This window comes from Calypte anna, chromosome 3 (assembly GCF_003957555.1).
Source record: "Calypte anna isolate BGI_N300 chromosome 3, bCalAnn1_v1.p, whole genome shotgun sequence".
In the NCBI taxonomy this organism is placed as follows: Eukaryota; Metazoa; Chordata; class Aves; order Apodiformes; family Trochilidae; genus Calypte; species Calypte anna.
In genome coordinates this window covers 8,933,194-8,959,485 of record NC_044246.1, presented here as the reverse complement: position 1 = coordinate 8,959,485, position 26,292 = coordinate 8,933,194, and the positions used below count along the sequence as shown (strand labels likewise).

Sequence of the window (26,292 nt, the reverse complement as noted above, 5' to 3'; positions counted from 1 at the left end):
ACCAAGTGAATTGAGAAAATAATCTGTACATGGAGTACAGACTCCTGTAGAAGAGAAATTTCACTCTTGTGAGATGAGACTTCTACAGTAACATCTCTTACTGGTGGAACTGCTATAAGTAGAAAAAGGGCAAGCATTCCAGCATACATTTTTTTTCTTCATATTTGCCTGTAAACTGAAAACTTACATGATGCATAAATAGCTAGCCACAAGTTGTGGGGTTTTTTTCTCATAGGCAAAAAAAGCTTAAAAATAATCACAAATCCAAAGTTAAGAATTTGCTAGGTAGAATTTAGAAGAAATGCTTCATAGTATAATCTATGCTGCTGGTTATAAATGTTAATAGCTCCTTTCTTTCAAATGGAAAAGTGAATAGCAGTTCAAGATAGAGAAAAAAGCCAGATATGTATTTCTGGCACTTTGTCTTTAAGTCCAGATCATGTTGACTGAAGTTAGAAAACTTTTTTTTTTCACCACTGTAATGGTTTTCAGAGTCCTTTTCAGCCTTTTTCTCTGCTTCTCTGTAAGTTACCAACAGCTTATAAAATACAAATACCTCCCCATAAAGCATAATATTTAAGAACATGGTTCTCAGGCCAGTATGGCAGTCATCACTCAATTTTTAGGAATGCTTTTTTTAATAAAAACCTGAATGGCTTCTTATATCCCAGTCACCTTGTGACTAGCATCACCTCTTTTGATTTTTGGGTACTTCATCGTTTAACCAAGTTTATAAATATAAAGTAAGATATTAAAAATACATTTTTAATTGTCTTAAATTGTTACAATTCACCCAAATACATTTCAAAAAGCAATGACTCAAAAAAGGAGTCAGATCCAACACTTATCTACTGACATAGTTAGGATAGTTGGTCACTGGAACAGGCTCCCCAGGGAAGAGGTCATGGCACCAAGCCTCTCAGAGTTCAAGGAACATCTGGACAAGGCTTTTAGTCATATAATTTTGTTTCAAGCAGTCTTGCAAGGAGCTGGGAGTTGGATGCAATGATCCTTATGAGTCCCTTTCAACTTGAGACTGTCTATGATTCTATGACATTACTTAAATAACTCATTCCAGAATGCACTGGGAGAGTTAATCAAGCAGTGGTAGAAGTATCTCACTAATGCAATAGCCTAAACATTCAGCAAGCTGTGCTGCAACAAGTTGTTGCCAAGAAGTGTTCAGTGATGTGGTGATCTGACAACAATAAAATTTCTTCATTTCCCCATTCACTGTCAGAGAACCCTGGAGTCTCAATATTTGTTTCTGTGCCCAGTGAAGAGCAACAAAACAAAGCAAAGCAAACAGACCCAATTACACTTGTTCCCTTAGTTTACCTCTCATCCTAATATTACAGTTTCTAAACTAAACTTTAGTTTCTAAATTAAAAGATACTCCTTTATTCCCAAAGATAACAGATTTTCTTACGTTACATCCTCTTCTTCCATAAATATCCTGGGACAATAGTTACAAAACAGATGAAAATAGTACCAGTGTCACACTGCTGTTTACTTTTCTTGATTACTGCTTATTAATTCAGAGACAAAAGCAATCAGGGATCCTAACCCAAGATGATCAAGACCAAACCATTCCAGGCACAAAGATATTCCTCCCCTTCATTGTCTCCAAACGTGAATGCAATTTTGGACTAAATCAAGCTGTTAAGCATAACACTAGAAAAAAACAATAAGACCCTGACTGAAACTTTAATTAATGTTCAGAAAGCACATTCCATATATTCTACAGGCTGAATAAATATACTTTTCTGTTGTGAAAGAAGCATTGATACCTATGGTTATTTTCTGTAATCACCAGAACTACAAAACCTAAGAACTACTCCCTGAAAATATATTATAGGTATTGTTTTTCCAGAAAAGTATCTCTGGAGAAATATAATTGATAGACTCTTTTTAAAAATAGCTATATATATGTGTGTATATATATATATGGGAATGTCAGTACTACAGGTTTTTATATTGGAGACACATTATAGATCCATTCAACTTAAAAAAAAAAAGATAAAGGCTAGAGTTGGGACATTCTGAAGTAAAATACAGCATAGAAGAGGTAGCTGTATTTCCCAAGTAGTAATCAGCTTTCGTGGGAGGGAAAAAAAATAAAAAAAATTGTAAAAACAATTTGCCATTGAATTGAAAACAGAAAAAACAGAGAAGGCATTGAACCATGTTTGCATTGCCTAAACAAAAGATGTTTTTTCAGACACTGCCCAAGACTGTCTATAAAGAGCACTTCTTGAAATGAAAGCACCAAAGCTACCTCATTCATCAGCTCAGAAATGCCATAGAAAATACTCTGTGAGCCAATTGAGAGATTAGCAAAGGAAGCAACCATCCAAAACAACAGAATTGCCTGAAAGACATGGAAAATTATTCCAGCTGGTAGAAGTTTTAAGTAATATAAATTAAACAAATTGCAATTCTATGAAAAAGTTGCCCTAAGTCTGCCATCTAAAGCTAAGGGTCCAATTTTAATAATGTTCAAAGGAAAATTACTAGAACTTAATGGCTATAATTTCAACAAAGTGGTCACTTTCTGACATCCCATGGTTCCCACTCAACAGCTCTGGGGAATTAGGCAAGAAGGAATTACACTGGTTCTTTAAAGAGGTTAAAAAAAAAAAAAAAAGACTTTAAAATTGATGTGAAACGGTAACTGATAAAAAAAGACAACCAGACCACTTAGTAACATAAAGACCACTTAGAAACATAAATCTAAAATAGTACATCACATGCCTCTGCTGGGACAGCATTTCAGCCAAATACTTCCTTAAAAACACTGCAACTGAGAATTTCATTGCAAGTTTTTTCATTGCATGTTGTGCAGTCTTGGTGTTTCCTTTCCTTACTATTTACCATTCTGATACGCACTTACTCTTCTTTATTGGCTGCCAAACACAGGTATGCAACTATTAACCTAATATATGACAGTTTTGTGACTAAAGTATCTCCTCTTTACAATCTATGCTGATTTTACATGTAGCCACACAACAGTAACAACTAATGATACCATGCTGTTCGTAAGTCAGGCCTCAAAAAGTCATAAGATGTGTTTGACACTCAGTAGTTTCAAACTAATGAACCATGGATCCATTTAATTTGGTTTCTTGGTCTTCATAGTTGCTTTACATTATGTAAGAAACTGGTGGTTTTCAACACAGTGTTTACTAAATTATCATTTCTAAGAGGAAACTGTTCCCTGGAGCTGCTGCAGTCATCATCACGAGTCCCTGAATCAGCTCTTTCTGCAGAGCATAAAGTTCATGCCTAAGGTCTAGGGATCTACAGATATGAGAAACTCAAAGCATTTTCCAGTTCCTTCTGACAGGTTCTCCTCCCTTAAACAAATGACATGTGCTCTGTTCAGCAGAACACTTTAAAACAACTGTGAAAAAAAAAAAAACAAACAACAAAAAAAACCTAAGGCAGAAATATGTAATTACTGACTACTGTTTACAGTTTAATTCTTTTATGCTTCAGTGTCCCACCTAACTTGAAGAGCTGGTAACTGGGCCACAACCTCATCTATCTTAGCACAGCTTTGACTTCACATCTCTCCTGTGTTATTTTTGGAGTCAGATAAAGCAGCCACAAAATGAAACTTTATCTGTAGAAACACTAAGTTTTTATCAGTTCCTCTCACAGCTTGCATCTTCATTCTCTGAAATTACATAGTACACTGCACTTGGTAATACAGAGAACACAGAACATAATTTCCACCTTTTCTTAGATGCCAATATGAGGAACTGTGCCTAAAAGGATGGCCTCCCCCTCCTTTGCTCCTCCTCTTGTATTTACTCCAGCCTAGATGTGAGCCAGTGCTGCTTACTATACAGGCAGAAATCTCAACAAAAAAATAAGTTAATAGTTCTCTGTCCAAGGAGCTAGGTGAATGCTAGAAAGAAAGAAGTGGGCTCTAAACAGAGCTTTGGGGAGAGAAAGGTGAAGTAGCAGTAAGCCCTCATGCTCTGCTTCTAGCCCTAGGTGTAGTAGAAGGCCTGTTGGACATCCACACTCTGCCTGCTCATTTTCAATTACTAATGTGAATACAATAGAACAGCAATGACTTTTTTTTCCAGAATACCTCAGTTTACTTGAAAAAAACTTCATTATCTTCTAACGACTCTGAGTTTCATTTGAAATGGTCTCGTCTGTGTGAAATTGAACAGGGTAACCTAATAACCCCAACTGCACACCCTGGCAATCACATACAATATTAAAAAACTTCGTTATACAACGTCTACACTATTAAGGAAAAGAACTAATACAAGACCTTTGTTATTTCACCAGATGCTCTCTCACAGGCTCAAGGACCAGTTATGTCTTAGTGAGGAGTTTTGGAGGGGCTTTTGGTCCTCTGGGCTGTAGACTAAGCTTACTCAACACCTGTTTGCCCTGTATGCCAGACTTCTGAGGGGTTTCCCTTTACAACCAAGGATACTGCACTAAAGCAACCAATTACTCTTCCATCCAACTATATAAGGCTGTAAAATCATTACTCTGATCTCCAGCATGGGTAGTGATAACTTGTTGCCACCTTTCAGCTTGGGCCCAGATAATGCCAGGCACTGCAGACAGCTAAGGCATGCCAGAATCCAGATAACAGGGATAATATGAATGTGGAGAAAAATCTGAAGCCGTGTAACTATTTAAGACACAGAGGTAAGGAAATCTTGACAGCTCAAGGAGCAACAACGATCTATTTGTCCTACAGTAAATTTGGTAGTGCTAATGATCTAAGAAATGCTATACAGGTCAATGGGGCTAGAGAGTTGCAAATCACTGACCAATAAAGAACTTAATTAAGAAACATAATGGAACTTACATCGCCTTACAATGGGGTTATGTTAGTGATAATATCTTATTGATACTTACTCATGCAAAGGCAGCGCTAGATATATGGAAACAGCCTATCTTGGCTTTCTAGAGAAAAAGTTCGTGTTTCCAACAATGAAAAAGGAAACGGCCCCAGGTGAGCAGCGGGACAAACCGGCCCCGCAGCCCCTTGCTCCGCACCGCCCTAACAGCGCTCACGCACCCCCAACGCTCCTCACCGGTACCCGGCGTCCTGCCGGCCCGCAGGATGAGCGGATTAACGGGAGCCGGGTACGGCGGAGCTCTCCAGCATTACCAGACAGCGGAGACCGCAATCACCCCGCCTGCTCACCTCGAAGGCGCCTCTGGTACCGCTCCAGGGACTTTATCAAGGCGGACTCCCCGCGGGGCTGCCGCATGAGGACGCCGCCGGTTCACGGGGCAGCGGCCGGCGCTGCCCAACACGCCGGCACCCCGGTTCGCTGGTGGGTAATTATAGTCCAAGCCGCTCCACTTTCCCGCGCTTCGCCACGACCGCGGAATGCCGAAAGAACAACAGTTCCCACAGAGGTGCGGGGCCGCCCGCCGCCTCCTCAGCGTCGCTCGTTGCTACCCACCCGCCTCGGGCCTCCCCGCTGAGGGAAGCAGCGCGCGAGACCCGCCACGCCCCCGGAGCTGCTCGACCGACAATAAAACTACATGTCCCAGCATGCAGCGCGCCGCGCTGCGCACTTTGGGAGGTGGAGTCCCCGCCGGCCGCCCGTCTCCCACCCCCGGCAGCGGGAGGAGGAGGGGGCAGTGAAGGGGTGGTCGCAGCCTCTTCTTTCCCCTTTGTTGTGGGTTGCGGATGCACACGCGCCTGCGCAGAGCACTGCTCTTCCGTCTACGTCCCTGGGTCCGCAGGGGCCGGGTAGAGCGCAGGTCCAGTCATGGCAGAGGAGGACGGGAGCGGGAAAGCTGCGTTTACATCTCACCACCGCGTACTCCGGCACTTGCGCAGTGGGTGTGCGGCGGCCGGAGCGGGGAACACTATTGTCTGCAGCCGGCGCAGCCGCACTTCGACCGCTCCGCCGCTCCGGCTCGACGCCTGCGCGTTGCTCCCTCCTTCCCTCACCTCCCCCCTCATTGTGTGAGCTGGGGCGGCGCTTGCGCAGTGCCATGCCCCGCTCTGCCCGTTTGCCGCTATGTGCAGGGAATAACGTTGGAGCCGTTGCCACAGGGACACCGATCGGAGCGCCCCGCCCCCGCCCCGCGGGGATGCCGGCTCAGTGACCACCGGCGGCAACACCAACACCACCAGGGAGTGCCCATCCCCGGCGCGGCGAACCTCCTTCGAAGGGGTGAGTGAGGATGCTGCCGCCCTGGCCGCGGTTCGGGCGGGAGCTGTGACGCGGAGAGGGGCCGGGGTCGCGCCGCTTGTCCGCCCCGATATCAGCCCGGTGCTTATTGTGTTAGGCGGCCCTCGCCCACCGTGCTCCAGTGGTTGCGACGGGGAGGGGGAGCGACACCGGGCGGAGGGGGCGGTAGCGCGGTCCGGGCACAGCGCGCTCCCCCTCCCCCGTCCCCTTTGGGTCCAGAGGCTGCTCCTCACCCCCGCCTTCCTCTCCACTCGTGAGCGCGGCGGGGCCGGCGGCGGGGACTGATGCTGTTCTCGGGGCATCAGCGCAGACTGGATGTGGACGGCGCTGCCCGCCTCTCCCTGCCCCTTTCCGCTCGATGGGCTCCCGGCCCTGGGCGCCGCCGCCGGCACACCCACCCTCCCGCAGCACGGGGGCTTGGCAGCCTGCCCTTCCCTCCCGCAGGCGGGTTTCCGAGATTGGAGCGGGCGTTTCCAGAGGTTTAATTTTTTTTATATTTTTTTTTTCGGTTGCCTCTATTGCCCCGCGGCTGGAGGTGGTGTGTTTCTTCAGCCTGAACAATTAGAGGTGCCATTCACTCGAGATGCGGTGTTTTCCCCCGCCCAGTCCCCTCACAATAACATCTTGAGAGAGGGATGATGGGCAAAATCTGCTGGTTTTGCCTTCTCTCTCATTGCGTATTTTCACCTAACAAATATGCGTGTCTTTTGCATTAAAAATATTCTACTGAAGGCGTGATCTCTTCTTCCTTCAGGCTCTTCCCGGGAAAAAAAGACAGGAGAGAAAAAAAAAAAGACACGATAACCTTTTTGTTGTTGTTCCCGGTAGCAGGCAGCAGCGCCGGGCCCACTTTGTCTTCCCGGCGTGGAAGCGAACGGGTTACTGAGCTAACAAAAACCCGATGGCGATTTTTCGAGCAGAAAGCGTGTTGTTGCAGCAGAGGAAGCTGGCGTCGAGGCGGGCGGCGGAGCCCTCCTCCGGGAGGGGCACGGCGGGGCGGGGCAGGGGCTCCGCCGCTCCCTCCTCAGGGCCGCTTCCCGGGGCGGGCTGCGGGGCCGGGCGCGTGGCGCGGCGTCGCGTGCAGGTGCTCGCGCTTCTGTCTCTCTCTAATTATCCGCGCGAGGCCGGCGCGGCGGTTGGGCGCGGCGCGCGCGGCGGCGGTTGGGCGCCGTAGGAGCGGGCAGCAGCCCGGGGCAGCGCGACGTGAGGGCCCTGGGACGGTCACCGGGCCTTGGGACGGTCACCGGGCCTTGGGACGTCGTTCTGAGGCGTTTTTTAAGATGAGCTGACAATCCGTCCGTCCGTCCGTTCTTACGGCTCGACGGGAAAAAAAATGAGACGTAGATGCTGTGGTGGTGAGTTGAGGATACGTAAGGATCGTGTTCTTAGGACAAGAGGATAACGGCGTCTGCTGGTCGGCACTTTGAAGAAATTACTATTTTTTTTTCCCTGGTGAAAGCAAAGCTATTCATGTAATATTTAACTAATGTGAAAGAATAAAGGTTGTTCTAGGACTGCAATGATCATCCTTTCTTCTTTTGGGAATGCCATTCAAGACTTTGTGGCCGTGTTCTTGGCCCTGGTTTTGCCTGTGCAAAATGATATGTGGGGTGGAATAGTTTTTGTAAACTCAACAAGGACATGATTAAACGTGCTGTGATTTCCTATGATTAATTTCCTCTGGGAATTGCTGTATGTCCAGATCCCAAGAAGTCTTGTCTTACTGGAACCGAATTCCATTAGTACGGAAGTTCCTCAACTTTAAATTTTATTTAATGGGGGAAAAAGTCAAGCATCAATACCACAAAGAATATCCCCTCATTCTTTGGGGATTTTATTTTTAAACACTGTCATTTTCATGTAAATCTTGTTGGATTTTATTTTGCTTTTCTGAAGGAAGTCAGGAGGGGTGGAATAGACAGAGCAGTGGAATTGAGTGTATGCAGGATTTCATCAAAACCTCAAAAATACAACTTATTTGCAACTTAGATAAAAGTTTCTCTTCTGAAGAGAAACATCTGTGGTAAGAGTTGTTACCAAACTTACTTTCTCATGGTACTGCTTTTTTTTTATTATTATTATTATTATTATTATTATTACAGCTGTAACACACTTGACAGGCAGAATCCAGAATTTTTAAACAATTCTGTTTATAATATACAAGCCAGAAAAGAACAAGGTTATGAAAGTGAACTGGAAAAGTCTTGTGTTCACCTGCATTTAGTAGCTAGGAAACTTTGTTGAGTGACTGGAATAAAACCTGAGGCATGAATAGCTGGTAGCTGAAGAAACTGATTTTGGAGTACCATTTCCAATTGTTGCAAATGCAGAAAAAGGGATTTAATGTACATTGACACCTCCTACAATGACAATTTCCATGTCAGCTCTGCCTTTTTTAGCTGTGTAAAGAGAAACGAGGTAAAACAGTTTGTTGTCATTTTAGCTAGAAATCCAGCACAGTCATGAAATTCTGGTTTTGCTTCAGAAAATTTTGTACACAGTCCTGCTGCCTATAGCAGAATTTACTCGAGGAAATTCTGTTGCTTCCAGCACTTCTGAGGTTACAAAAGGGCACTCACTTCCCCTTCTTTGAAGAACATGCTACATAATGTCGTAAAAATTGATATGGTTGTAACCTGGAGACTTTGAAATTTGAGAAAGGAAATTCATGGTTGCTGGGGAGTGGAGCTTCCAGTTTGCAAGCTGGGAGCTAGTGTTAGTGTGCTGAGTGAGCCTAGGGGGGACTTTTCATTTGCTATTAGGTTTATAATGTTCTTGTTGAATGCCTGCATTTCTTCCCTTCTACTATTGATCGTTGTGTATCTGCACATTTTCAACGGACTGGTCTACAGAAAGCACTTCCCTTCTGTGCACAGTGCTAATGCTTTCCTGGATCAGAGTCCATCCAGTGCATTCAAAGAGGCAGATGTCCTGGAGAGAAATAGCGTGTGATCAGGTGACTTAAACTGTAACAACACATGCAAATTAGGGTGGGAAATGAGTACGAGCTACTTGTTTAAATAATTTTTTTTTGTCTGTCTGATGTACAGTTCTACATGTGAAAAAATACTGAAATAAACTGCAAATAATTGATTCACCTTTGTAAGTTTAGTTTTCCTAGTCTACTGCCCAAAAAGCTGAGAGGCTGTTTTTATTTCACAGATGTGTTGTAGTTAGAATCACCTTTGTTAATATTTTGTTTGACCTTCAAAAATCCTATATATTCTAAATTATTTATCTTTTTTGTTACATTATGTCAAAAGCAGTTCAGAAGTTTCAAATGAAAGCCACAAAGATGTTTTATTAGATTGCTGACATACTAAGATTGCAGGGAGACCTGTTTTTGGGAAAGTACTGAGTGCTGCCTCTCTGAAGTTGAAGTGTATTATGCAGGCTCCTAGGTGGAGGTTAAGAAGTAAATCTGGGAGCAGGTGGATGTTAAAGAGCCTGACTATGACTGTCAGTTCTGGTGTCTTGTTGCTTCTGCATACAGTAGTCCCTGTTACCTGCTTTTTTCTCTTTTTGGTGCAGCATGGCTGGTCTGTTCTGTTGCAGTGGCTCTGGTCTAAGTTCCTAAGAAATTGATACACTGAACCAGCCCAGCAGAAAACTATCTGTTTTGCTTGGGTTTGTTTTAGGGTTGTTTTTTGTTTGGGGGTTTTTTGTGGTTTTTTTATTGTTTGTTTTTTCTCATGAATGTTTTCCTTCTCCCTTGGGTTAACAAATTGAACTTTCTTCTTGTGTATTCAGACAAGTTATAGGGCAAGTACAGAGCAGTGTTAAGCCTGGCAAAAGGAAATACTCCCTTTTCTATCAGCAAAGAGATATTTGGTCTGCTTAGCTGTCCTGTCTGTCCACTGTGCCACTGTAGACTACTGTGGTCAGACAGTGATTTATGTATAAAACCATGAAAACAAAATAACTAAGAGGAAATAATTTAGATACAGGGTTTCTTCTTAGGCTTTACTTACTGTCCTTGGTATGCAAAATGTCCAGACTATACATTCAGAACATAGCCCTGGGTGAAAAAAACTATTTGTCTGAAAAGTGCATATAAAAAGAGGGAGGAGAAGGGGCTCTGTTAAATAGTGTGGCCTTTTTATGAGGAAAAGTAGGACTTTTGTATTGGTATCTTCTCTTTCACAGGTTTTAAGGCTGTTAGTTTTCAAATATTCTCATAGTTTTTTCTTGCCTAGGTACTACTTTTGAAGTATGTGGTTTATTTATTTATTTTTAATAAAAAGTGCTGTTTGGTATACATTTAGAGAAATTGGTTCTATCATTCAAAACAGAGTTGTGAAGAGTCTTCTCTTTTCATCCTCTGAATAGAATACTCAATAAAACATGGTATTTTTTTTCCCATATGAGCCTGCCATATTTGTCAACTTTGTTTCTCCATCCTTTTTTTCCTCCGAGAAATATTTATTAAAAATAGAATTTTCCTTAGCCAGGTGCTTTTTACAGCTCAAACATCATCCACTGATGAGCCTACTGAGCTGGTTGGAGGTTACAGTTCAACAACTGTAACCCTTTTACAGTCTTAGCTGCTTCAGGATTTTTTTTCTGCTACATTTATTGCAAGGATTGGCATTTTTGTTTCCGTTTCTTGTTTCCATTCTTATGAACTAAACTATTTTTTGCTGGGACTTTTTCCATGAAAATAAGGTATCTTCCTTGACAAACAGCTGAACCTTCTAAAGTCTGTGTGATGGGCTTTCCAGGTATTATCTCATTTGGTACCTCATTCCAAATGAGGTTCTGGTTCTGCTGATTTTCTTTCCAGGAAGAACTGCAGTTGTTGAGCTTTCCAGAGCAACCATAAGAGAAGTGATGCCACTCCCTGGCATTTCCAGTGTGTTTCTTTGTGCACAGGGTATTTTAGTCTTCAGCTCTGGTGTTGCATGAAGAACTTGTAATCTAGCCATTATGGTCTGAAAGTAGAAACACACAGAATGGACCAAATCACATGTTCTTATGACTTTTCACTCATAATGACATGCTTAAGTAATTTTATTGATGATCTTTCTCTAGAATTGCAAATATTTGGCCATCTAAGTTCAAAACCATAGCCCTTTCAATTATTTCTTATTTGTCATCTTGTTGTGGATTGCATTTCAAGATTAGGAAGAAAAATGCAGGCAACTGGAATGCTGTAGGTTTTTCTGTTTGTTGTTTGTTTTTTTTCATTAACATACATTTTTCTTGCCATCTCACTTTCTCCCCTCTGACCCCCATGACTTAACTGATAGTCATAGTCCCATGGGACTATATCGTTGCAAGAACCTTGATGTCAAGAATTCTACATAATTTTAGAATTTAATTTACTAAATAGAAGACACTTAAAGGATAATATTTTAGTTTTACTTTATTTTTTACTTTGGACTTTTCATAAAAATGTAAGAATAGCTGCAAAGATGGACCTTTGGTTTGACACTAACCCAGTATCTTTTCTCCAAGAAGAGCTATAGCCTCGTGTCAAGGGAGAGCTAAAGCTGCAGCACATCTGGTAGTTTCTGCTAAGACTTAGCCAGTCTCCATCTATTTTCAGCTTGGAACTTTTGAGTCAGGTGTAATTTCTGTTATGTCTTACTCCTTCCACTTGATCTGCATTTCTTGAGCTGTGTCTTAAAAAAGGCAAGTTGATAAAAATGGCCTTTCTTCACCTGAATACTAGCTTGAATTAATAATTAAAATCTTGATTTCCTGTATTCTTTGTACGAATACAAAAAAGTCAACCCAATTTTGTGAGGTTAAGGAAGTTTACACTTCCATTCATCCATTTTCCTTGTCTTTAAATGATTATGGTTTCTTTTTATTGTTTCCAGAGGGGATTGTCATGTAATTTGAGAATCAAAGTCCAGAGATGTCACAATTTATTTATTTTTTTAAATTTGCTATTGTGGAAAATTTGTTGTTTCTGTGAATCTTAGTTTGCCACATGAAATTTATTTTGTGCTGAGTCTTCATACTCTGTTTTGTTGGCTCTTGTTCTCATTCAAAATTCTATTTTTGACTTCCCTGAGCATAGGCGAATTATCTGTCTGCCCCAGGTCTTGTTGAACTCGGTGATCTTTAGGTACTGCAGAGGACTTCTGCCTGTGGCAGGAATTGTTTATACACAACAATGCAAGGTGCAATATGGTGCTTTTGCATTGTACTTTTTAGCTTGCTATAGGAATTTTATTGCTTGGTATTATCCAATACTGTCTTTTTCTTTTTTTCCTGGAATATTTATTTTTCAGATTTTACAACTTCTAAACCACATACAACTGTCTTGCTTCCTGTGTATGTATTTTTTCTAGCTTTCCTAAGCAAACACACTTCCTGCTTTATTTCTGTTTTTTTTAAGCCTGATCCTGTTTTCTTTACCATATCGGCAACTTCAGCTGTCAAAGCTAAACATGCTCAGGGGTTGCATTGCTGAAACTGCAAATAGTAAAGGGCAACTTTCCCCTTTTAGGTTTGAGTGATACTCCAGAATCTTCTTTTAATTTATCTCTTGTAGGTTAAACACTGCATCTTTGTCATGTATCCCATTGTGTGTCTATGTTGCACGTTATTTTGTCCAGTTCTGGAGTTCACAACGTGGAGTTCCTTGATTGTGTCCAGAGGAGTGCCCCAGAAATGATCAGAGGGCTGAAGCACATCCCCTGTGAAGACAGGCTGAGGAATTTGGGGTTGTTCAGTCTGGAGAAGAGGTGACCTTATTTAGCAGCTTTCTAATACCTAAATGGGGCCTCTAAGAAAGTTGGGATAGAGCTTTTTGCATGAGTGTGTAGTGACAGGACAAGGGGCAATGGTTTAAAACTTGAAGAAGGAAGATTTAGAATAAACATTGGGAGGAAATTCTTTACTGTGAGGATGGTAAGACACTGGTGCAGGTTGCCCAGGGAAGGTGTAGCTGCTCCCTCCTTGTAAGTGTTCAAGGCCAGGTTGGATGGGTCCTTAAACAACCTGATCTAGTGGGAGATGCCCTTGCCTTAGGTGTCTTAGAAAAATACTGCATTAGTGTATCATGAGGCAAGAGACAAAAGATTTGATCATTGGATTGTGATGTGTTATAAGAAGAGGATTGAGGCAAATGAAAAAAAGAATAAGAATACAAACTGAATCTTTTTAAAAAGTATATGGTTTTATCTATAGTGGATAAATGTGAAAAACAACTTTGTATTTGAAAAATTATTATATCAATGTTTCTGAAAATTATTATAGATCTGTATAAATATAGGAAGTCCTGTGAGGCATAGGTAGGTTTGATGGATGTGATTGGCATGTGTTCTCATTAGCAGCCTAAGCAGAACTGCCCACTGGCTGTTTTTCCTTTTTCTCCCAATCCTAGCTGTACAGCCCTGCTTGTTTTGCTTTGGTGCTAAGATTTCTGTGTGTTAGCCTCTGGGAACCATTCAGCACAAATTAGTGTGTCACCAGTTGAATATTCTGAAATAGCTCAGCTCAGCTGCACAGCCATGTGAGTCCTGCAGCCAAGGCGAGGGGAGTAGTTGGGACTTTGTGGCAGCAGCAAAGAGAGAGGGCTGGGATGCTGACAGCAATGGGACTGGCTTTGGCTGATGTAGGAATGAAGCTTCTTCAGTTCAGCATGTTTATGATGAAGTTAAAACTGTTCATTTGACTGTCACTTGAGTCTCCAACATTAAGGGTGAAAATAAGTCAATGCACTGAATTCTGTGTGTGCAAGCAACATCTGACAGTAGTCTATGTACTGGCTTTGTATGGATTGGCTTTCCATAATAGCTCCCTCTGTGTGGCACATTCAAGGAACACAAAACAGTTCATACGAAGTAGGTTATTTGAGATTTGCTGCAGTGGACTTGTGGAGGCGGAAGCTGCTAAGGTAGAGTTGCCTATAAGGTCACATCCCAGAGTGCTGTCCAGTAAACTGTTGCTATAATGTAGCTCTCTAAGTGCTAACTTCTCCATTTCAACAAGTGAAACTTTGGGCACAGGATGTTCCAGTCTCATTATAAATTCTGAATGCAATTCATACACCAGACTTTTGTCACCTTCTCTGATATTAAAAGTTGTGAAAGGATTTGAAAATAAAATGTTTTCTTTCTCTCTGAACCAAACTTACAAAAATGTCTGAAAAGTACTTTGAACTTGAAGACAAAGTGAGAATAAGTCAGTCTTTGGAGCTCCATTCATAAGAGTTTTTCTTAGTACTTAGAGTTAAAATACAAGCAAAAAAGGATTGTTTTGTCATAATTATTTTCTGTTCTTCTGAATTTCAACTGCTTTTGTATCTTCAGAAGATTGCAGATTGGTAGTTACCAGTGTTTTCTAGATTAAGGCGTTCCTGATCATAGAGCTTGACTTCTATGGATGTATTGTCTTGACATGGTTGGACCTTTATTACTGAAACGTCTGTTTAATCCATTTATGGTCCTTTTGTGCTTGTACATGCAAAGCATGAGAACAGACTCATCCTGTTAAAAATGCTGTTATGCCAGGATGGAAATGCCCTCGACTTGCTCATCTTATGGACCAAGTACAGGGAACATGTTCCTAACATCTGTCTTTATCACTTTAACTTGTACTAGGACATGGCATGTACATCAAAGGCAAAGGGAAAAAAGCACTTCCAAATTTCTGGCAACACTGGGAAAGCACTTTTCTTTTTGTCAAAACTAAAATAATGATATTAAGATAAAATGGAGAGAAAAACATACACAGGAGAACAAGTAATGTCTGGTTTCTCAGACGTGTCCTATTCCAAATGGTGCTGAACTTTTTTTTTACCCCCTTAGTTAGGAACCAGCAATATTCTATGGGGAAAAAAACTGAATAGCCTGCAAAGGTGGAGCCACAGGTCAGACAGCAAGCTGTAAGGAGCTGAAATTGTTGAACTTGTAGTGCAGTTTTTGTGCTGGTGGGATAATGCACTTGTTCTTTTGAGCTTGTTCTGCTCAACACGTTGTTCTTCCCAAGCTTGTGGAAGCTTTGAAATCTCTGAAATCTTGTTCTTAGGAGGAACAATTGGTGGAAAGCCCCATTTCATCAGGTAATCAAAAATTGTTTCAGAGGTTTTTTTTTCTACTGACTGTGGCAGAAGGAGAATGTAGCTTAAAAAATTTAAATCTTTAAAGTAACACACACTCTTGCTTGAAGTAAGAAATATGCCTCTGTGTCTGGAAAAATGAAGGCTATAAGTGGGCTATATTAGATTAAGCAAGAGATAGTATTAGTCTTGTGTGTGACAGATACACTAAAAAAACCATTACCATATGGCCAGTGGGAAATATATGAAAAACAAAATCCAAGAAGAGCCAAGGCAAAATAAACAAACAGAAATGAACCACTAATTTACCCTAAAATGTCAGATGCCATTTGGACTGGGTGATCTCAAGATCCCTTCCAGCATTCTGTGATTCATTAAACTATCAGAAGTGTCACTCAGTAGGTACCAATAGTGATAATAACTTGTACTTGGAAATATAGAGCAGTCTAGAGAAGAGAGGATGTGAATTTTTCAAGCCTTTAAAAAGGCAATGCTGATGATCTGTCTGTATATTTAGTCCACATACAGTGCCCTGTTAGAATTATTTAAAATATTTTTGGTAAACCAGACTATTGTAGCAGCGTGGTTGCTGTTGCCTAATATACCCTTGACTTTTTATGCAGCTGAGCGTAAGCTAAGTTCCCAGTCAAATAAGTTTGTTGGAGACATAAAATGAGTAACTTCTGTAGCGACTGTGGATGGTTCTAAAACAAAAGCCAAACTCCCAAACTTCTTCACTGAAGTGCCAATGAAAGGGATGAGTCAATCCCTTTTTGTGGATGAGGTTATAGTACCACTTCCTCCTGTTTGGTTCAGTGCCTGGAGCAGTGTGTATGCAGTTCAGAGCTCTTTCGCTCCTCTTCCTTTAGGTTTTTTTGTGTTTAGTTGGTTTATTTTTTGTTTTGGTTTGGGTTTTTTGTTGTTGGTTGGTTGGTTTTGTTTTTGTTTTGTTTTTTAAGGCAGAAAAATTTCCTCCTATAGAGATCTTGAAGTACTGACTTCTGTCTATTGAAAGACACGCTTGGATTCATTAAAAATACTTATAGTGTGATACTAATAAAAACATTTTCCAGTAGTTTCCCAAGTGTTTTGAAGTTACCAAGATTTTCACTGTGGTATTCTGCAAAACATATGCTAAAGTTGTACCAAACCAAGTTTAAATCACCTCTCATTCTTAAACTAGCTTATAAAGTTCGACCTGAGAATATCTGCTGAGATAGCAATGAGAGCTTCTGATTGTGATTTAATTAAGGGTTCGTAATGTACCTGCTCAAACAAGTCCTTGCATAAAAACATCAAGCTGCATTCTTGGTGTGTTAATTCTAAATTTTTATAGCAAGAATTTCACATGCAACTGATCAGATGTAGTAAATAAGTGATAGTGCTAGAAGTAGGCTGAAGGCTTGCCATGCTAGTAGCTGTATTCCAGTTTGTCGTCTACATACAAGAAAAGAGCGAGTAGGCACTGCAAGCAAATGTGGAATACCTTCCCTCTAGGGAAGCTGTTTGCTAGGTTCTAATTACAGACTGCTTTAAAACCTTTTGCAATAAGTAATATTAATCATTAAGACCATGACTAATCATGTTGTTTGTGCAGATGTCTTACCCTGCTTTATGTCTTATTAAATTCTTAATACTCTATTTTTGGCAGCTATTTCAATATGATCATACATTGAGAAAGTGTTGGTGGTGTGTTTGATGTCATTGTGTTTCATTCATGGTAAGGAGGGAGATGGAAAGGACACAGACATTAAAAAAATGCTCTACTCCTAACTGCTAGACAAAATTTCAATTGAATTATTTGGGTTGTGAATAAAGAACTGAACAAATAAAATATAAGGCATTTTAAACTTTGATCTGCTCTATTTTGTATTAATCTTCAGGATGAGGACCTCCCATCAGGAAAAAATCTTAAAGCCCCATGAGATTGGAAAATGCTGAGCATGAGGAAAAGTGCTCTCTTTACATCACAATACCTGTGTAGCATAACATAGTTATGACACAGAATCAATGAACTTTTATTATGCTTATGTACACTCTCTTCCCGTTTTCAGAGAGTAAAGGTAGCCTAAAGGAAACAGTACATATAACTTTATGGCAAAATTTTGAGCTTTTGGTTGTTTTGTAAAATAAGTGCATCCATTTTTTTTTTTTTCATGTAGGGCCTGTGTTACTGATCTTGGAACAAACATCTTAGTGAAATTCCAAGAAAAATACATCTGTGCACTTGGCTGTTGAGAATTTTAAAAAGCTCCAGAACATTCCATAAGGGAGAGGGAAGAATGTATCAAATATTTTGCATAGAGCATTCCTTGGAATTAAAAATGTTTTTCATGTTACAGTGGAGATGTAGCAAAGAAAAATAATTGAATACTTTTTTTCAACTTATGTATCTGTGATACTGTGATGAGATGTGACAATCAGTAAAATTGATTTCTATAATTGTCCCTGTCACTTCAAGTTTGAGGCTCTGTGTGCTTGCACAAGAAGTAAAATGGAATTGCAACCTGAAAGATAGATGTTAAAATTTCTTAAATACATGTTTTTCTTCAGAAAGTATACTTAACCTCTTACCCACAAAGTAAATAATTCCTCATATTACAGAAGAAAGAATTTTCATTGCCTGGAATGTGATTTAATCTTACTCAGTGTCTTGAGACATGGAATAAACCCCATATATTTCACAATTTTGGGGAAATGATTTCACTACCCTTGGGAGGTTAAGAGGCCCAATTTTATTTGCAAAGTAGTGTTTGGCTTTACACTAATGCTCAGAAGTGTGGTCAGTGCTCGGCCAATGCAAATAAAACCTCCTCTTCATACACAGCCTACAAAATAACTTGGAGTATGCTACGATGGAGGCAGGGAAAGTAGGAAGTGGAGGAGGAAGACTGGATTGCTTCTTTAAGATTGCATTCTGCCTGAATGCAATACCTGATTTGTATTTACTTATTTATTTTCCTATTTGCTTATCTTGGCAATAGTATAGCCTGATCATATAGTCTGATATGGAGAGGAGGAAGTATTTCTGTAGCTTTCATTAAAGGAGGCTTTTTCCCAATGACAATTTGGTGATGGTTTCTTTGGCCTCCTTGGTGCATTCATTTCTAAAGGCTGTTTATCAGATGTACTGTTGCAGTAGCATAATGGGTATGCTAATCTCCATATAGATTACCTGGTTTGATCATGGTGAAATAGAAAACTTCAAAATATTTTTCTTTATGCAGTTCTTTAATCTGAATGAGAATGATGGACAAAATGAATGCTTTAATGTTTGACCATAAGTTAAGCTACTCTTATAAGCATTATAAGTTATTACCCTTTATTTTAACTGATTATTGAAAATGGCTTTTGAAAAGTGTTGTGTTTTGATGTAGGAAGGGTGCTAGGAAGAATATTCATGAGAAATTATTTTTCCTTATGAATGTAAAGATTAAGATGCAAAAAAATCTGTCCATTTTGTTTAATAAATGCAAAATATCCTTATTGTCTGTTATCCAAGGAGAAAAAAGTGGCTAATAACTTTGTATGCTTTTAACACTTTGAAATCTAATATTTAGATTGAGAATACCTTAAAAAAAACAAAAACCACAAAAACACCCGCAAGTACCCCTGATTATTATAACAACTTAACATGCATGAAAAGGCTTAGGATTGTTGTGTAAGACTATTCGTATGTACGGTACCAGTGTTATGCAAAACTTTTTAATCAGCCCTTTAACAATTTGTGTGTTTCCTAGTATTCTGTGCAAGGATAACACAGTAACTTATTTTTGTCAAGTTGTTGTGACAGCTATTCCTATGTGTCAGCAATAAAATAGTTGTAGATCTAAATCTGACCTGGACCTGAGGGAGAGGATGCTTGTGCAGTCCCACAGCTGTGGCCACATTACAGGACGGACTGGCTGAGTGACTGGGCAAGAGCCTCCTGAGCAGCTTTCTTGTCCTTACTCTGTCAGATGCGTGAGGCAACCTGCAGGGCAAGGAAAGAATCTGAGTCCTTTCTGTATTGATCTCAAACACAATGCAGGAGGAAAAATCTCTCTATCTATAGAAGCATTCCAAGCTAGGAGGCTTTTGCACCTTTCTGTAATTACATATGAGGAAGAAAGCTGCTTCCACAAATGCTGCCCAGGAATCTGCTGTGATAATCTGACTCCAGGGTCAGATCTACAGGATGCCAGACTGTACGTTCCTGCTTCATCACTCTAAAGTGGAAGGTGTGGCTGTATGTCTCTTCCTAGCCTGTTTTTATTTTGTTTGTTTTTCTTTCTTCTTCCTTCCTCCCCTTCCTAGAGATCCCAAAGAAATACATTGCTATTGCTTTACTGATTTGGTAGGACTCTTCTTGTCTGGTCTTTTTTCACAGGTAATGTAGGTAATGTGCAGATGTGTACTAATTAAAAAAGTGGAGAGTGTGACTCAGTTTGGTCTGATATTTTATAAAGGCATTTTCATGCTCTTGTTTTCTGTTCTGTGGCTTATTATATTTAATTATTTTTTCTTCTTAAAATAACTTTTAAAAAAACTTATAAAATGCTGGATCTAGCAGATGTTGCAAGTAAACAGTTTTTTTGATCTGTAAAGAAAAGGGCCAATTTTTTTAAAAATTAAAATTATTCCCTTGCTCTGTGATTCAGCAGTTTCCTTGTTTTGTAGAATTTAATCATGGCTTTATCTTTCAATAGACACAGAAAATATTTCAGATGTAGTATAAGGCTTCAGTATGATTTTTCTAATCTGTTTTTCAAGATGTGGACATATTTGGATATTAGAGATAAGGTGGAACAGGTTAAATACTTCAGAAGCAGAATCAATACCAAGGGGTATCCTTCAGTTGTCTTGTCAACTAAACCTTAGAAAGTTGGAAAGATAAGCAAATAGACCAAGGAGGACAGAGATTTTTATGAAGTGTTTTGCTTTAGTGATGGGAACAGTCATCCTAAATGTATTCATCCATTTGAGCAAGGAGGTCAAATTGAATGAATGCTCCACTTCTCTAGGGGTTCCTGTTTTTCCATAGAATGGTTTGGGTTGGAAGGGACCTTAATGATCATCTAGTTCCAGTCCCCTTCCATGAGCAGGGACAACTTCCACTAGTCCAGGTTGCGCAAAGTCCCATCCAACCTGGCCTTGAACTCTTCCAGGGATGAGGCATCCACAGCCTCCCTGGGTAGTCTGTTTCATTGTCTTGCCACCTTCACACTAAAGAATATCTTCCCAAGGTCTAACCTAAATCTACCCCAGTTTAAAGCCATTAGCCCTTGTCCTGTCACTACAAACCCCTGTACAAAGTCCTTCCACAGTTCTCCTGTAGGCCCCTACAGGTACTGGAAGGCTGCCAAAAGGTCTAACTGGAGGCTTCTCTTCTCCAGGCAGAACAACCCCAACCCTCTCAACCTGTCTTCATGGTGCTCCAGCCCTTTCTTCCCTTTCTTACACTTCAGTTATTTACGTGCTTGCCATCCAGTTCTGCTGTGTCACATTGGGGTCAATCTAGAGTAATTACAACAAAATTTGATATATTTGATAACTAATAGCTATATTTCTTTGTATCACTGTGAACTGGAACAGTTTCTTGGTCAGTGTTGTATATAGCATCTGTGAAGCCCTCTGTTTCCCTTACTGGGATGGCAGCAATGAGCACTGAAAGAACCAGGGGATTATGAAAGCACCAGGAATAGTTTCATGAGTAATACATTTAGAAGACTGTGTCTCATTTTCTTGTATTTATAGCCCATATGATGATAAGCCATCTACCCATACTTTGGAAAGGTGGTCTTAATTTCTAGCCACCTTACCTGCAAAAAAATTAGTCACTCAGGATTGCAACAGAAATTAATGAGACCATTTGAACACCTGTAGTGTTGAGTAAAACTCAGTACTTTAAAAAGAAATTATGATGGGTTTGGAACTTAAAAACTCAAGAATTCAAAGTTACTCAAGAATTCTACAGTTCCCTATTTATAATAAACCCTTTATAGAGAATTTGTGGAGAATTTACTATAGGTGTTAGTGAACTTTTTATGCTGTGGTGATGTGCATGGCATAAAAGGTCAGCTGGAAGTTAATAATTCACAGGTTTTCAGTGAGGTGCATTGAATAAGGCAGAGGTTAATCAATAGGTGAGGAGAGGAGAAAAATAGTGATTAATTGATGCTTTTTGTTTTGTCCCAAACAAGATAGAGTCTTGGTTAAAATATATGGTGACATAGTTAAAGGTTATTTTATGTGTTAATTATGATTGCACATGGAACATTATTTTTGAGACTGCAAAACTGTTTTACAGAGTAGGCAATATTATTGTGGTGTTTTCCAGTCATAAATTCCTAGGTTTAAACCAATTATCTTTATAGATTATGTTTAAATATCCACTACATTGATATGCAATCTTCTCAGGTTTGGAATTGCCTTCAATTTGCTCTTTTCTTTCTATAGCATAGGTTTCTCCATTTCAGTAAAAAATAGAACTACTGGCACTAGTATCCTGAATTACATTGGACAATCAATAAAGCAGCTGTGGTAGACACTTCTGCAATGAAAATGCTGACAGCATTTCTTTGTGACTTGGGAGTAAGCATCAGGTCTTCTCTAGTCACCATTGGCTCCATTAGTGCTGCCTTACTTCTGTTTTCTCTCCCTTCATGATTTATACCTGATGATTACCTATCTTGATTCCACATTCCAGAGTCCTCCTAGCTCCAGCTGAAGTGCCTTGTCCAAGTTCTCTCCTTCTGGGCCTTCTGTTGTCATGTTTGTTCTCTACCAGCCACACTGGATGAATGGAGACTGCTGGGGAAAGATGCCCTGTTTTAGAGAATATTCTGTGTAGATACATGTGTTGAAAGAATTTATTTTTGTGCTTTGCTGGACTAATACACACAGAAAGTTTTCAAAGGCCTGTTGCGTGTCTGCATGTGGATAGATTTGTACAAGTACAATAACCAAAGGTGCACACTGGTACTAAGAGCTCCTGTCACATTTCAGTTACCAATTTTTATGTATGAAGCACTATTTACAATTTTTTTTTAAGTTGGTGACATAGAATATTTTGTTTCAGAAAGATTTGAGTCATTACTTCTGAAGTTTCCCCAGATATATATACTAGGCAATTGCATGAGAAGCTAAACGTAGATTTACTGAAATGTTTAGCAGTTGGGAACAGTTACTTACAAGAGCAAATAATGGGCAACGTATTACCATCAAGCTGTGTCTCAGCTTTATGCAGTTTTTTTAATGTTATTTTAAATATTTTAAAATTAAATTTTTTGTACAGTAGTAGTCTAATTGTGTACAATTACTAATACCACTTTCAGTCTTACTGTGGAGAGCTGTGGTGCTTAAATATCAGAATTTCAGGCATATGTGTAGTTGAAAATTTTAGTAGAGCTTTGTAGGATGAGCATCTCATTACTGGCTGATAGTTGAGATGAAAAAAAAGGCTGTTTTCAGTTATAAGCAAATACAAAAATGTAGACTGTAGATTGCTCAAATATGAGATTATTAAGGATTTTATGTTTTCAATAACATTACTGTATCATAACTATAATCTTGGCAGTACTTCTAGACATATTTGAAACTGGTTACACCCATGATTTGGCTACATAATGCAGGGGTTTAGTTCTTAGGACTGAATTATATTTACAGGGATGATGCAGCCAATTTCTCTGTTGCTGCATCATCTGTTTCAAATGACTTATTACCCATGTGCATTTTGAAATTCATAGTTCTCCACCATTAAGGTCTGTTTCTTCTTCAGACAAGGAAACATTTCGCAGTTGCAATAGATGTCTCAGGAACTTATTTCCAGGTATCTATAAAGAAGCATCCAGTCATAAAGATAAAATATTTATTGGTTTCTTTAAATATTATAACGTAATACTGCCATGTTAGAAAGGACTAATAAAACAAATTGTTTTAATGAAGCATTTAAAATTCAGTTTCCTATGGAAGAAATCATAAATTGTTTGGTAAATACCTAATCTAAAAAGTGTAGCCTGTACTGGAGTAAGATTAGTCCATCTGAGCCAGTATCCTGCTGCCCATAAACAAAGGCTGGATATGGAAGAATGGTTTTTAACTGGGATGATACCAAGTGAAACCTCCCTGGAGGGCCTTTCCAGCCTCTCAAAATGCATGGTGCCTGTGGTTCCTGAGCTGTGTGTGGGGTCACTGAATTTAACTGACATGATATTTTTTTCTTCCATGAATGTTTATTGCTTTTAGAACCCAGTGTAACCTTTTAGTATCCATAACATTTCATTGCAATAATTATCATGACCTAAATTTATGTTGTGCAAAGAGCCCCTTCTGTTTATGATTTTGCACCTGTTGTACAGTAATTTAATTTGGTAGCTCCTCAACAGTGAATGATCTTTTCATCCTTGTTTTGTTCAGAATACTACAGCCAGAGTTTTTAATAAAGCAGTATATTAAAAATAGTGTTAGCTTTACGGAAGTTTTTGGGGTGCAATGTAAACTTGTCCCTGTACTGTCTATATAGGTAATAAGTGTGGAGTTTCATATCAAAGTTTTAATGCACTTTTTTGTTCTCATACTAAGTAAATGTTGCTTCTTCATTCTGTTTTGAGCCAGATTTGCTATGCAGAGTTTCAGCTGAGCTTTGATCAGAGACATTGGTTTATTCTGAAGAATACTTTAAAATAAAATATGTATCTAGGTTGATGATTCGTCGTGGTTGAGACAGCCCTGTTTGGAAAGAACAACATTATTAACTTCGAAATGGTGATGGGCTTTTAACTAAGAATGTGCTGCCAAGCTGTGTGGCAATGATTGTTCCATAAAATACATTTTATAAAATTATTTCAGGTAGCTTAATTTAATCTGTTTGTTGTCGAGCTTCATCGTTTGTTGGTTGTTTGTGGTTTTGGGTTTTTTTCTAGCTTAGTAGTTGTTGACCTACTTGTATGTTTTCTGTATATATAAAAGCAGTTTTTCTCCTTTATTGACAGTTCTATGTAAATTATGTAAACTCTTTGATTATGAACTTTTCCAAATAGTTTATATCCTCTTGGAGATTTTCATATGAAATTTCAATTAGAGCAGGAAGACCAACTGGTGTAAATGTTGATATGATAAGAAGGTGGGTTATTTAAAAGGCAGTAAAATATAAAAGGAATGAGGAGCTTTGATATTGAAATCATGCTTGCTGTCAAAAATTCATTTACTTTTCTTGTTAAAAGCTGGAACCTAGGTTAGCCATTTTTGATACTTCCTTTTCCATTCTTAACAGAACTAGAAAAATGTCATTTGACTTTATCTTCTAGTTTTAAAATAGGTTAAATTAAAAAATGTTAATTTCCTTCAAAGGTGCTGAATAAAATATTTTAATTATCAAAACACATACTTGGCAACTAGGTAGCTTTAAATTTTATTATAGCAAGTTATTGTAGATTTATCTTGTATTCTTCATATTTTGTACTAATCAAGTATAATGGAGAGATGCTGTATCTCTTCCTTCATTGAGATAGACAACATCAGGTAGACTTAAGTTTCATTAGAAAAATGTGTTCTATTACAGATATAAAGATAATCCTAGTGTAGGTATCAGTGTATAAGAGAACACTTTGTTGCAATGCATATTTATTTTTTTTAAGTAAAAATTAGTCTCTTTGAATCTTTCTTCCTTCTCCTTCTCTCCTTTTCTCTCCTTTTCTCTCCTTTTCTCTCCTTTTCTCTCCTTTTCTCTCCTTTTCTCTCCTTTTCTCTCCTTTTCTCTCCTTTTCTCTCCTTTTCTCTCCTTTTCTCTCCTTTTCTCTCCTTTTCTCTCCTTTTCTCTCCTTTTCTCTCCTTTTCTCTCCTTTTCTCTCCTTTTCTCTCCTTTTCTCTCCTTTTCTCTCCTTTTCTCTCCTTTTCTCTCCTTTCTTTTCTCTCCCTCTCCATCAGTTCTGCTGGTTCATTTTAGCACCAGCCCTGGTATGCTTTTGACTCACTGTTTTGTAAATGTCTTTTTTGTCATTTTCAGATGCCGTTTTGAACTACCTCGGTTCTCTTTAGAAGTTTTCATAATTTATGGTGTCTCTCCTCAATTGTACTTTTCCAAAGGGTACAGCGCTGGCACCATTGTCTTTCTCAGTGCTCACAGGATAGTTTTGGTTTTGAGAACATCCGTGCATTCTTGTTAGTATGTAGATTGGGCTCAAGTCTGCTACAGGCTTATGTCTACTTACAGTACATTTGCTGCCCTTGTGGAATTTCACTTAATTACATACAAATAAACCAGCTGTTTGTTACTGAGAGGAATGCAGACTGGTTGCTTTTCTTTTTCTTTAGGTGTTTTTTAATTTATTTATTTATTATAATTTTTTTTAATTTTTTGTGAATACAGAGGGATAAAAAAATGAATGAAATAACTGGTTTGGTTTGCTTTTTCTGAAAGAGATTTGGAATGTTCTTAAAGGCTTATCCAAATATCAGCCAATGAATTACTATGGAGAGTGTGCTTTTAATTGAATTTGTGTCCAGTATCAAGTAGGCCATATTATGTGAAGAAGTTTTCTGTAAGACATGTATCCAGTATCCAAGTTCTATTTTCCAGTGTATTTTATGACATTTTAAATATTTGTGGGGTTTTTTTATGTGTTAGTATGTCATTTTGTTTATTGGAAAATTACAGTGAAGTTTTGAATCACAGAATCACAAAATCACAGAATCCTAGGGGTTGGAAGGGACCTCGAAAGATCATCTAGTCCAACCCCCCCTGCCAGAGCAGGGCCACCTAGAGTACAGGAACACTGCTTTCGAGTTTATTACTTTATATATAACTCAAGTTGTTCATTTTGCTCTGCTTTGTTTACATTTCTAAATATACACTGTTAAAGTTTTATTGAGAAAATCTATCTTGATTTAAGAAGCAAAACTTCTGTAATTTAAACTTTCACTATGTGCTGTACAGAGGAACTGAGCTTAAAACCAAATGAAGTAGTTCTTTTTCCGCAGGAAAATGTAATGGCACATATGCAACTTACTTGCTCTATGTTAAGAATAGTTACCACATTGTTTATTTGTTGTGATAGTGTAGCATGGATGTAGCAATTAGCTTGGTCAAATGTTAAAAAGGGGTCA

General features: G+C 39.3%; 2 protein-coding genes across 2 annotated transcripts in view; one reads left to right on the top strand and one right to left on the bottom strand.

Annotated features, from left to right (window-relative positions):
• The window catches only part of SDCCAG8 (serologically defined colon cancer antigen 8), a 103,305-nt gene extending 97,844 nt beyond the window's left edge, over window positions 1-5,461 (bottom strand). The window contains exon 1 of the mRNA XM_030447220.1: window positions 5,186-5,461. Coding sequence (XP_030303080.1) covers window positions 5,186-5,252 — 67 coding nt within the window. The 5' untranslated portion in view covers window positions 5,253-5,461. The remainder of the gene's footprint in view (window positions 1-5,185) is intronic.
• Window positions 5,462-5,956: 495 nt separating this feature from the next.
• The window catches only part of CEP170 (centrosomal protein 170), an 87,261-nt gene continuing 66,925 nt past the window's right edge, over window positions 5,957-26,292 (top strand). Inside the window, exon 1 of the mRNA XM_030447426.1 lies at window positions 5,957-6,173. The gene's annotated coding sequence lies outside the window, so the exon portion shown is untranslated. The remainder of the gene's footprint in view (window positions 6,174-26,292) is intronic.